This window comes from Perca fluviatilis, chromosome 11 (assembly GCF_010015445.1).
Source record: "Perca fluviatilis chromosome 11, GENO_Pfluv_1.0, whole genome shotgun sequence".
Taxonomy (NCBI): domain Eukaryota; kingdom Metazoa; phylum Chordata; class Actinopteri; order Perciformes; family Percidae; genus Perca; species Perca fluviatilis.
This window is the reverse complement of record NC_053122.1, coordinates 39413318-39426926: the sequence shown is the minus strand read 5'-3', so window position 1 is coordinate 39426926 and position 13609 is coordinate 39413318. Positions and strand designations below refer to the sequence as shown.

Sequence of the window (13609 nt, the reverse complement as noted above, 5' to 3'; positions counted from 1 at the left end):
GACCCCCAGGGACGCTGAGCGTCCGTGGGCGGGACATAATCGCAGCATTTATACAATGACCGTCTAGTTTCGAATCGCTGAAAAAAACTGCTCAAAGCAGTCCCATTGAAATCAACGGACGCTAGGCTTCAACAGGGAAATGCACTGAGACGATACGGGAATGTATGAGAAGGACATCGATTCAGCTAATTCTGAACCAACTCGTCTTCGAGATTAATGTATTCTAACGCATTTTAGTTAATAAAACGTTAACACAATAGTACATATTTGACCATTACATTTTAGAGATTTTGGGGGAAGCTGAGCTTCCCTTGCAGTCTTAAAGAAATCGCCACTGATACATACATACATACGGTACAGGCCAAAAGTTTGGACACACCTTCTCATTCAATGGGTTTCCTTTATTTTCATGACTATTTACATTGTAGATTCTCACTGAAGGCATCAAAACTATGAATGAACACATGTGGAATTATGTACTTAACAAAAAAGTGTGAAATAACTGAAAACATGTCTTATATTCTAGTTTCTTCAAAGTAGCCACCCTTTGCTCTGATTACTGCTTTGCATTCTCTTGATGAGCTTCAAGAGGTAGTCACCTGAAATGCTTTTCCAACAGTCTTGAAGGAGTTCCCAGAGATGCTTAACACTTGTTGGCCCTATTGCCTTCACTCTGTGGTCCAGCTCACCCCAAACCATCTTGATTGGGTTCAGGTCTGGTGACTGTGGAGGCCAGGTCATCTGGTGCAGCACTCCATCACTCTCCTTCTTGGTCAAATAGCCCTTACACAGCCTGGAGGTGTGTTGTTTCTGTGTCCCCCGTGAAAATAAATGATGGTCCAACGAAACGCAAACCCGGATGGGATGGCATGTCGCTGCAGGATGCTGTGATAGCCATGCTGGTTCAGTATGCCTTCAATTTTGAATAAATCCCCAACAGTGTCACCAGCAAAGCAACCCCACACCATCACACCTCCTCCTCCATGCTTCACGGTGGGAACCAGGCATGTAGAATCCATCCGTTCACCTTTTCTGCGTCGCACAAAGACAGGTTGGAACCAAAGATCTCAAATTTGGACTCATCAGACCAAAGCACAGATTTCCACTGGTCTTATGTCCATTCCTTGTGTTTCTTGGCCCAAACAAATCTCTTCTGCTTGTTGCCACCCTTAGCAGTGGTTTCCCAGCAGCTATTTGACCATGAAGGCCTGATTCGCACGGTCTCCTCTTAACAGTTGTTCTAGAGATGTGTCTGCTGCTAGAACTCTGTGTGGCATTCATCTGGTCTCTAATCTGAGCTGCTGTTAACTTGCGATTTCTGAGGCTGGTGACTCGGATGAACTTATCCTCAGCAGCAGAGGTGACTCTTGGTCTTCCTTTCCTGGGGCGGTCCTCATGTGAGCCAGTTTCGTTGTAGCACTTGATGGTTTTTGCGACTGCACTTGGGGACACATTCAAAGTTTTCGCAATTTTCCGGACTGACTGACCTTCATTTGTTAAAGTAATGATGGCCACTCGTTTCTCTTTACTTAGCTGATTGGTTCTTGCCATAATATGAATTCTAACAGTTGTCCAATAGGGCTGTTGGCTGTGTATCAACCTGACTTCTGCACAACACAACTGATGGTCCCAACCCCATAAAAAAAACATATATATATATATATATATATATATATATATTTACACACACACGTATATATTCTGCATAATAAGTACCTTTTACTTTAAGTATATTTTGTTACAAACAGGTCAAACAATACAATATAACAATACAAGCCAAATTTAGACACATTTTGAATGCATGGCTTTCACTTGTAACAGAGTATTTTTACTCTGTTACAAGAGTACTGTGATATTGCTACTTTTACTTCATCAATATGTCTGAGTATTTCTATCACTAAACATGAGTCTTTGGTTTGAAAACATAACTTATATATGCAAAAACATTTCAGCAGTTTCATACTCATCACTTTTTTTGCTCTTCATCTTCTTCAGCCGTAAAAACAGCTTTGCGGTCACTCTTAATCCTTAACATACTGACACACACAGACACATTCCTCCTCTCTCTGGCTTTTACTTGTACCCTTCCAACTTACATTATGAATGGTATGTTTTAAAACATAAACGTGCTGACATGTCAATCCACCTTAAGTCCACATATACATTAACCTTGACAGCTGGCTTGCGACTCACTCTCCTTTTATGGTCCGTGGTCTGGTGTTATTTTGAGCTGAGTGCCTTCCAACATGAGTCTGGTGATTGTCTTGTGAACTCGACCAGTTTGTGTGATGATGATTGAGCACTGAACAAAATAAATAAAACTAATACTCTGATTTGTTTACTCTTTAAAAATCAAATCATCCTGATTATTGGGACATAGAGCCTCCCTGTCTTAGCCTGTCTCGCTCATGCCTGGTAGTCACTGCTTGCTCTCCTCACCTCTGCATCTCCATCAAGACTACACCCCATTTTAAAATTAGGACTTTTTGCCTCTATTCTCTGACAAAATGGTAGCAAGCAGTGAACCCAAACTCCAGGCTTCTTTATGGACACTACATCCATGTTTTAATACAGTCTATGCTGCTGCTTGAACTGCAGCACCACTCCTTATATTTCTACTTCTACCAGGGTGAATTTTTAATACTACAACTACCATGCTGCTGCTGTTACGACTAAACTTAGTACTGCTGTGCTGTTACAATCACTTTACCACCTCTGTGTCCTTTGATGCAACTACTGCTAATGCAGCTACTATTACTGCTGCTTTAACTCACACTTCTTTAGCTGCTTCTAGGGTTGGGCAGTATGTTGTTATGCAATGAGACTGTTTATACTAAAGCAGCTTTCCCCTAATGCTTTAATAGCTCATACTGCCACTGCTTTTATTATTGCTCCATCACCACTGCTACTAAATGGAATACTCCTATGACTACTGTACATTCAGTTATAATAGTACTGCTGCAACTACAACTGGTCCTGCTTTAATCATTGCTGCCTGTACTGTTACTAGAGCACCAACACTTTACCAGCTGTAATCCTAAACTGGTTCCTTAGGTAACCCAGTTTTATATTGAAGTATATAAGCCTCATAAATGGGTCAGAAAACCAGGTTAAGCTCCCATTCTGAATATGTGAATCTTGGTTAACATGCGTAGATGTTCCCTTTTTATGTAAGCTGCATCTGATTGTAGTGAACTTGTTACATTTCATCATCTGTGCAAACGCAATCAATCATTTTTGTTGCAGTGTCAACATAAACATGGCCGGGTGCAGCACCTCCTATAAGAATAAATAAGAGGACATTTCAGTGCACAAGTTTATTTTTCAATTGTTATATGCTCTGCTCATTGCACATCTAAAGGCCCTGACACACTAAGTCGACCGCCGGCCATCGGTCCCAGCTGGACGGACGGCGACTGACCGTCGGCCTAGTTTGTGCGGTGTGTCTTGCACTGTCAGCCTTCGTCTGCCTTTTTTCGGCCAAACAGTCAATTGATCTGATTGGCTTTTCAGCTTGGAAAACAAAGAAACGACACACCCAAGGCTCCTTTCATTTGTCATATAATCTGATCAATCCAATACACATAAGAGCTATCATAAACTGGTAAAAAAATTACGCTTGAATGTTCCCTCTAGAAACACACAGGTTCGAACTAATGTAATATCTATTTTTGCACATTATGATCATAAGATGGCAAATGTACTGCAAGATATACTTAACTACTTGTGTAGTTATATTTATTCCAACAGTAACATGTCTTTTAAAAGATCTCTACATACCTGCACATTACATAATAAACTAATATCCTATACCGTGACATTTAATATAGCTAAAGACCGTAATAGTAATATCTCTCTCTTTCTCTCTCTTTCTCTCTCTCTCTCTCTCTCTCTCTCTCTCGCTCTCTCTCTCTCTCTCTACTCTCTCTTTCTCTCTCTCTCTCTCTCGCTCTGCACCGCTAAACAATTACTTCCCCCCCCTAGCAAGCTAGCTTACCAGCAACACGGCCAGCCTCTAAATTAGTAAAATGTAAGAACTTAATATTTAATTCACATGCTTTTGTCACATCGAAGGAAAGCACATCGCTATCGCCAGATGAGTGAAAATTTATTTTGGCAAATTTTCGGTAACCAGTGTATGATGAAGGCATGTTGGGTGGGTGAAATAAGCAAGCTAACGAGCCAGCAGTGGGCCGTTTGGTCGCTCCCACTGTAGGGAGACTTCTTTCCTGAGAGAATGGATGACAGCCCGGGAGAAGCACAGTCTGGTTAGCCATCTCCTGCTACCGCTGTCTTCCCGGCGGGGAGTGAAGCAGAAGGACCGTAGGCTCTGTTTGGTTCTGCCACTGCTAGAGCAAACGCTGTTTGTTGCGGGTATCATAGCAACGGTTTCCCTTGTTGAATGAGGAATAGATTACCGCTGCCTGAAAACGCGGCCGCGTTTCATTGTGGTATAGGCATGTAGGGTACATCGTATGTACACTCAAATTAGCAGTGCATTGTGGTATTTTATAGGGGTGCACAATTCAGAAAATGTCAAGATTCAATTCAAAAACGATTTTTGGTTTAAAAACGATTCTCGATTTAAAAAAAAAAAAAAATTATTCACAGTATGTAAATGTAGTTACTTTTCCCATGTTATTGCAGTAGACATACAATTTAAAAGAAAGAAACACAACAAATTAAATGTAGTTTGATATTACTTTATATGTCGTCATACAAAAAAAACTTTTGCCACTAAAAACTGCAAAGTGCCAAGCTTTGGCCAGCTTTCAAATACATTTATTTTGAGTATAAAATAAAACTGTTAAATAAAAAGAGCTTTTGGTTCAGAGTTGGGTGGGAGTTTAGAACATTGAAAGAGTGCGTTGGTTGACTGGCATGTTAGGAGGAGGTACTTTAGGTTGTTGTTGGTCCACGTCTTTAATGTTAATCTCTGGGTGATGGCGTACCATGGGAGTTCTCAAGTTTGTGGTGTTTCCAAAATACTTAACTTTCGCTTTGCAAAGCCTGCATATAGCACGATTCCTATCAAGTTCCATCTTCCCCTCGAGGTTATAAAAGCCGAAATGTGTCCAAATCAATGAGGATGGAGCAGGTTGAATAATTCTTTCTGTGAAGTTTGCCATTGTTTGCACCGACTAAACTACTTCTGCTGCACTCGTTCTTCTTCTGATTATAACAAGTGTGCCCAGGCCTCACTGGGAATTCGATGCAGCGCCATCTATGGGAATGGTGAGCTAAACTCATTTCAGGACAATGGTATACACAAAAAAGTGTGAAATAACTGAAAACATGTCTTATATTTTAGATTCTTCAAAGTAACCACCCTTTGCTTTTTTATTAATAAGGGAAAAAATTCCACTAATTAACCCTGACAAAGCACACCTGTGAAGTGAAAACCATTTCAGGTGACTACCTCATGAAGCTCATTGAGAGAACACCAAGGGTTTGCAGAGTTATCAAAAAAAGCAAAGGATGGCTACTATGAGGAATCTAAAATATAAGACATGTTTTCAGTTATTTCACACTTTTTTTTTAAGTACATAATTCCATATGTGTTCATTCATAGTTTCAATGCCTTCAGTGAGAATCTACAATGTAAATAGTCATGAAAATAAAGAAACACATTGAATGAGAAGGTGTGTCCAAACTTTTGGCCTGTACTGTATATTAATTGATTTTTGGAATTCTATGAATCAATTTTGAATCGGTAGAGCTTGAATCGCGATACGAATGTTTTAAAGGTTGATTCCACCCAAATACTACTTTCTGTCCAAGTACTTATAGTTTTAAAAAGGGTTTTTCCACCCAGATACTAATTTCTTTCCTGCAACTTGGTTGCTAAGAGTTGTATGTTGGGCAATTTGTGTAATTAGCATAATTAGGTCATTAACATCTTATTTTTTTTAATTGATTACATTTTTTTGGGAAACAATAATAAACAACAAGAAAATTCCGCATTCAATTTTGACAGTTTGCCGACTACTTGGTCCACATCCCAATAACACTGGCTTAAGTGTGTGAGAGAGAAAATGCAATGGTTTAGTAAAGGCCATCGTCACCACAAGTATATATTTAATGTTCTTAGTAAAACCTGTACTAAGCTACCTTAAATCTGCTGTTTGACATGTCCTGCAAAGATGGCTCCATGAGAGGAGGAGGAGGAGGAGGAGGAGGAGGGTGTGTGTGTGTGGGTGTGTGGGTGTGTGGTTGTTAAGTGTGTAGCAGAACTTGTCGCTATGGTGATTTGCGCAGTGAGGGAGTAGAGGAAGGAGGGGTAGACGGTATCTTAACCGAGGAATCAAGGAGGTACATATTTGGGAAATGAGAAAGGCCCATATGGTGTATATAGCTGATCATGATTTAGCACTCAATCACTTTTCCTTTGCTTTTGACTCATGAGCGTTGAACAAGATAATTTCCCCGATGTGGGATCAGTTATTTGTTCTATCCGTGTTTTTTTTTAATGGTGATGAGAAACTTTTTCACATTATGCATCTTATTTTATTTACTCCCCTGATCTGTCGATTCTAACAGATGTTTTTTTGGTTATGTGATGTCATTTCCAAAGTACCTTACTACATCCTGTTTGTATGAAGGCTAACCCAATCTGCGCTATTGATTATGGGGTTGATTGAATTAAAGTCAGGCTCCTCAGCTTCTGCTGACTCATGACGCCATCAGAGAGGAGCTGATAATGTGTAGACCAAGAGCTTGGTGCAGCGAAACCTAACAGAGTGTTTGTTTTTAGTTTTAGTTTTTTTTTAAGTTGTGGTATTTTAGTTTACCAAAACTTTTATATTGAATGTTTCTGCTGTAGCTGAGAAAAGTTGCATATATTATATGAAGGAAATTTGCAGATATATAATTTTTTCCTCAAATCATGCTTAGTGTTGGACTAATTCAGGCTTTTGAATTGGATTAATTGCCAATATTTTGTTCCAACATTCAGTTTATTTAATTATTTTGATGTCAGAACAATAATTTTTCAGGTGTTCCTCATTAGCCAACTTTTATAAATATCATAAAAGCTGAGCTGTTTCAATAGGTCGTACAAATTCAAATCCTTGAACATGCAAACTTCATAGATTATGTTTTGTATTAAGATTTATTTATTTATGAGAACAATGCACATTTTTAACATTTCTGTAAATGTGCCAGTGTTAGCCAGCTGGCTGATTTTCAACAGTAGTCCTAGTTTTACCTAGCATGCATGTCTTTATGAAGCAAACTGGAGCACCCGGAGGAAATCTGTTTGTTTGAGTAGGGGATCATGTTTTACCTCCAAACCTTTCTCATCTTTTATTAAAATCTAAATCATCAATCAACATCAACAATCTTTTCTCTCTTTCAGTTGCTGGACATCAATTGGACGGGACTCACAAACATGCTGGATATTCCTGGTGTCAAGTAAGTGCCTGCAAGTAATGGGCTTTGACTACTGTAGTGTAGTGTTTGTTTGAATGGGTTTAGTTTGTTGTAAAGAGCCAAGCAGCCACATCCTGAACACACGCGCACACGCACAATAGTCAGCTGAGGAACTGTGTGAAGCCACCTGGCCATAATTTTTAAAGTGTGTGTGTGTGTGTGTGTGTGTGTGTGTGTGTGTGTGTGTGTGTGTGTGTGTGTGTGTGTTGTGTGTGTGTGTGTGTGTGTGTGTGTGTGTGTGTGTGTGTGTGTGTGTGTGTGTGTGTGTGTGTGTGTGTGTGTGCGCGTGTGTGTAATAGAGAAACAATTTCATAAATGTGTCCATTTTGTCTCCACACTGTGTAAATACTATCTTTGGATCACAGTGCGCTACATGCAGCACACATAATTTTCACACAAGTTTTAAGGGTCACTGTAACTTCTGACCTCTCTGTGGCGGTCAGATTTAAGTGTTTTATTTTTTGTTTACATAATTACCACATAATAAGCAGCACATTTTGAGCAGTTATAATTTTGCTTCATTTTTATTATCTAATTTAATTATCTGTCTGTCACTGCATCGTGGGAATATTTCAACCTCTTATTAGACAGGATGGAAATATTATTATGGTTTAACTGAACCCTACTTTCCAATGCAAACGTTGGACACATTATTAGGGCACTAAAATGAGTTCAGAGCGAATTCATTCAAATTTCTCATTTAAATGTCCAGTGAGACTGTGTGAATGAGTGTCATTCAGTATGAAACATAGTTTCTCTCTATGACTCACTCATTTGATATATTAATCATCATAGGACATTTACCAACACAGAAGCACCTAATTATATCTCAACATTTTCTTGCTTTGTATTTTCCATTTAATGTTTGAGTGTGTCAAACATGTGTTAAGCTCATTGCAATGTAAAATATGGCTATGGAGTGTTCTTGTAAACAAACACAAGTTATGTTTGCATACCAAACAAGAGTCATGTATATTCGTCTTCATAAAACACTTGAAAGCACTTTGAAACCAGAATTGTTTACATCCACGTCAGCCCAAAATGCAGACTGCCATTAAACAAGAGACTTATGTAAAACTAGACCAGAAACCTTGAATCACTTATCTACAATTATCTACTTCTATTTTTCAGCTTGTTTTTCTAGCACAGTCAGTGTAGCACATATGTTGACTAGAGAATAAAATAAAAAGCTTAAATATTGCAAAAAACATGTTCTTTTAAAATCAGACTTTGCTCGAGATATGTGTATAATTATTTTTTTTATTGCACTTCCTTGCATTATCTTTAATCCTAAAAAAAAGCTCAGATCATATAGGCAACAAACAACAAAGCCTTAAACCCAACCTGCCCATCCTGCAGAGAACTGTTACCACACTGCTAACTATGTTCCTCTGTTGACCTGTTGCTGTCTCCCACGGGTTTACTGTTTGTTTTCAGCAGACAAACTTGCTGCGGTTTCCAAAAGACTCCGCCCTGTGAAATGTAGCTTTCCTTGTTTGACGAGTTTGTGGGACAACTACAGTGCTGTGTGTGTGTGTGTGTGTGTGTGTGTGTGTGTGTGTGTGTGTGTGTGTGTGTGTGTGTGTGTGTGTGTGTGTGTGTGTGTGTGTGTGTGTGTGTGTGTGTGTGTGTGTGTGTGTGTGTGTGTGTGTGTGTCTGCCTGCAATGATCGAGCTGAAGACCTGCCCTCGGCCCACCCTCCCCACTCTCTTCCTGTGTGTTAGTGTGAGGGCACTCATTATTTCCTCAGTGATGATTTCCCTGGAAAACCTTTATGTTTTTGTTTTTTTGTGCGTGAGCAGACCAAGAATCAGCTTTAAAATACTTTTTTGCATTCATTTGAAAATCTAATCTGAAACTGCTCCAGTATACACTCTTTCAGTGGGAAATTATTTTTGTAGTGAAGCAGTGCAGCTGTATTTTAACACAGGTTGCTGCTGCCCTCTAGAGGAAATGAGGGGAAATATTTGTTGTCTGCATCATCCATGCATACAGTACACACTGTATAAACAACATGAGGACAAAACAAAAATGAATATGCAGCTAATATTTTTAAAGTCCAGCTTAGAGTATAATTTTGAAAAAACATAAAGGGTCAGTTCATCCAAACCACACGAAAACAAAGATCTTTTCTCATTCAGCCTCTGGTGATAATATCTAGCCATAGAAATAGTGGTGTAGATTTCAGCCTGTTGAGATTTCGGCCTTCTTGGAGACCCTGAATGGAATCCTGCCTTGGGCTCCAGAAAGGACTCCATAGTTCTGCTGGGAGACTTTGCAAGTGGGCAATAATGGAGACACCTGGAGAGGCGTGATTGGGAGCAACGGCCTCCCTGATCTAAATCCTAGCGGTCATTGGTTGTTAGACTTCTGTGCTAGTCACTGATTGTCTATAACAAACACCATGTACACTCTATATAAGGTGTACGTGGTACCAAAGCACTTTGGCCGAAGGTCGATAATCGATTTTGTGCTCAGATCTGAGGCAGCATGTTTTGGACATTCTAGTAAAAAAGAAGGGCGGAGCTGTCAACCGATCATGATCTGGTGGTGAGTTGGATCAGGGGGTTTGGGAAGACTATGGACAGACCTGGTAAGCACAAATGGGTAGTGCAAGTAGTGATGGGTATCCTTCGGATTTTATTGATACCGATATCCATACCGATACTGCTTACCAATATGATACTTATCAATACCCGTATTGATACTACTGTCTATAATATGGTGCAAAAAATAAAGACATTAAAGGTGAAACTGTTATTTTATTTATACTTTTTTGCAGAAATAAGTTAAATTGTTTCCTGGGTTTCCTGTATATATAATGAGGGAGGAGTAATTGCTACATATGTCTGGCCAACAAATACAGTATAAACCTTGAGGTCTAGAAAGGAGCACAATCTGTGGTCAAACAGACTGATGGACTTCAGCCTCCTGTCAGAGGGGAGTGTCTCAAAGAGTTTGTGGCCGGGGTGGGAGGGATCAGGCACAATCTTTCCAGCACGCTTCAGAGTCCTGGTGGCGTAAAGGTCCGGGAGCGGTGGCAGATTACAGCCAATCACCTTCTCTGCAGTCTGCCCTTGTCCTTGGCAGTGGCAGCAGCGTACCAGATGGTGATGGAGGATGTGAGGATGGACTCAATGATGGCTGTGTAGAAGTGCACCATCATTGTCTTTGGCAGGTTGAATTTCTTCAGCTGCCGCAGGAAGTACATCCTCTGTTGTGCTTTCTTGATGGGGGAGTTGATATTCAGCTCCCACTTGAGATCCTGGGAAATGATAGTTCCCAGGAAGTGGAAAGACTCCACAGTGTCAATTGTGGAGTCACAGAGGGTGATGGGGGCAGGTGGGGCAGAGTTCTTCCTGAAGTCCACAACCATCTCCACTATCTTTAGAGCGTTGAGCTCAAGGTTAATTTGATTGCACCATATCACCAGGTGGTCAGCCTCCCACCAGTTTGATGAGGGAGGTGTCGTCCGCAAACTTCAGAAGTTTGACGGACTGGTGACTGGAGTTGCAGCTGTTGGTGTACAGGTAGAAGAGCAGAGGAGAAAGAACGCAGCCCTGGGGGGATCCGGTGCTGATGGTCTGTGAGTCAGAGACGTCCCCAGCTTCATGTGCTGCTTCCTGTCAGACAGGAAGTCAGTGATAAATAAAGTTCTGATAAATAAAATGTATAAAAATACAAACTTAAGATATGAAACTTAAAATCCTTTGAACAAAAACACAATAACAACAACAAAAAAATGAAAGTGTGTTGCCAACATGGACATTGTAGAGTCCCCTCTGGTGGACAAACTATGCAACGCCAACACTCATAACATGGTTGAAGGGTGTTTCGTCCGTTTTTATTTTATTTTTTAAATATTCATTTATTGGCCATTATAAATGCTGATACCGATAGTTTGGAAAATGCCTAATATCTGATGATATATTATCGGCCCGCCAATATATCGTTCGGGCTCTAGTTTACACACCCCTTTTCCCATTGTGGGAAAGTGATTGATCTACTCCGCATCAACAAATCTTTGTTATTAAAAATGGGGGAATAAAGATGCCTGCAGGAAGAATTACAGTACCTTTTCACCAAGCGCCAAATCTGAACCAGATAGGATATGATCAGACCGAATCGTAGCCGACACTGCCTAACAGATATGTTTGCAAATGGCACATCTGCCAAACTGCCAAACCCCATTCAGCATCTCGGCATAATTTTGTTTAATGATGCGATTCAGCGAGGGGAATATATCAGTACCTAGGTATCTGGACTGTTAAACAGAGGGAATAATAGTAGGGATGCACCGAAATGAAAATTCTTGGCCGAAACCGAAAACCGAAAAAGAGGAAACCAAGACCGAAACACCGAAAGAAATTCTGCCAATTATTAGTACCATTGCATTTATGGCTATGACTGTGTACTAACTTTACTAAAATCAAGGCATTGCAATTGTATAAATTAATATTAAAGTTTAATTAAAAAAATATCTAGCAGAAATATGGCTACAATCTGATAGTCACATACAGTATATAGTAGCCTAAGAACAGAATAGCTTACTTATTATTATTATTATTATTATTATTATTATTTGAGCCACTTTCTTGCAGGATTTCACTGAACATATCATACAACGAGGGTGCATGCCCCTCATCTGGTGCAGAGAGACAAGTCTTTTTTTCTGTGCTCTGATCTCCTCCTGCGCTGGGCGTGCTCCGTCTTCTCCTCCACGCGGGTTCTCCGCATCCATCGCGGCCTGGATCATTTCTCATGCGCCCTGCTTTATTTCCGCATCCAAGTAATGGTCTTTATAACGCGGATCAAGTACAGTCGCGATGAAGTGCAGGGGATCCGAATAGATCTCACTGAAACGTGTGCTGACAGACTCTAAGAGCACTTGTCATTGTTTTCACTCCGTGGTCCGTCTCAACCTCTTTGCTTAGGAGACGCTTTGCAGGTGGAACGGATCGGGTACTGACACACGTGCAGGTCGCGGTTTCTGTTTGCGTCATCACAACATTTCGGCCGTATTGTTTCCGTGATAAAAGTATTTCGGCCGAAAACCGAAAATGCCCTTTTGGGCCATTTTCAGCCGAAAATGTTCGGCGGCCGAATATTTGGTGCATCCCCTAAATAAAGCACTTGTCTTAGCTGCCTCATTCAGTGGGAACAAAGCCAATTTTATAACTAACTCTATAACTAACCAAAAAAGGACCATTCAAGGTGGTCAAACGCCTTCATTGCATCAAGTGATAATACAGCTAACAGGGCTTTAATGTCCACAGAAGCGTCAATTACATTTAGCAGCCGTCGGACGTTAAAAGAGGCTAGGCACGACTTATTGAAGCAAGTCTTGTTGCAGTGCACTAGTGATGGAATATAAAACTGCAGGCAACGGGAGAGTACCTTGGCGTAGATTTTAATGTCAGCATTCAGGAGACTAACGGGCCTATAGTTACTACATTCAGTTGTATCTTAAGAAGTAAGGAAATTACTGCAATATTCATGTCAGAAAGCTCCCTTCTCCACTGAGAAATTGATCATAGCGAGAAGTAGCGGGCCTAGGAGGTCCCAGAAGGCTAAGTATAGTTCTGGTGGTATGTCGTCAAGGCCAGGGGATTTGCCCTGTTACATGCTATGGACAGCAGCCTTGAGCTCTTCAAGTGAGAACGGCCTGGCCAGATCATTTGCGTCCTCATCAGCAAGGTGAGGCATGTTCAAATGAGCTAAAAAGTTGTCACATTTGCTCTTGTCAAAGGATACGTCGGATTCGTAAAGGTTAGACTAAGAACTACGAAAAGTGTAATTGATTTGTGCAGTCAGTGGTGACAGCTCCAGGCTGCAATTTAATTAAGGAAATGTCTGAAAATTGTTAATTCGATCTAATTTTCATGGCTAAAAGGTGGCTGGGTCTAGATCCGTGAAAGTAATATCGTTGTCTGGTCCTGTGGATCAAAAATTCTATTTGCTGCTTAAGAATAATGTTAATTTCTTTATTGACCACTTTACGTTGCAGAGCTATATCTTCTGAGATATATTAAGCCGATGAAGGGTTTTCTAAATTCGCATACGTTTTTTCCAGTTCTTGTAATTTAGATTGTCAAGCTTTACGTTGATCAGAGGCAAATAATGTAGTATTACTCCTGATGAAACCTTTGATCGAATGCTACAATATCCTAGGGTCGTC

General features: G+C 40.3%; 1 protein-coding gene across 1 annotated transcript in view; it reads left to right on the top strand.

Annotated features, from left to right (window-relative positions):
- LOC120568092 (extended synaptotagmin-2-like) overlaps positions 1-13609 on the top strand; it is a 92825-nt gene that overhangs the window by 44882 nt on the left and 34334 nt on the right. The window contains exon 8 of the mRNA XM_039815305.1: positions 7358-7413. Within this exon, the coding sequence (XP_039671239.1) occupies positions 7358-7413 (56 nt within the window). The remainder of the gene's footprint in view (positions 1-7357; positions 7414-13609) is intronic.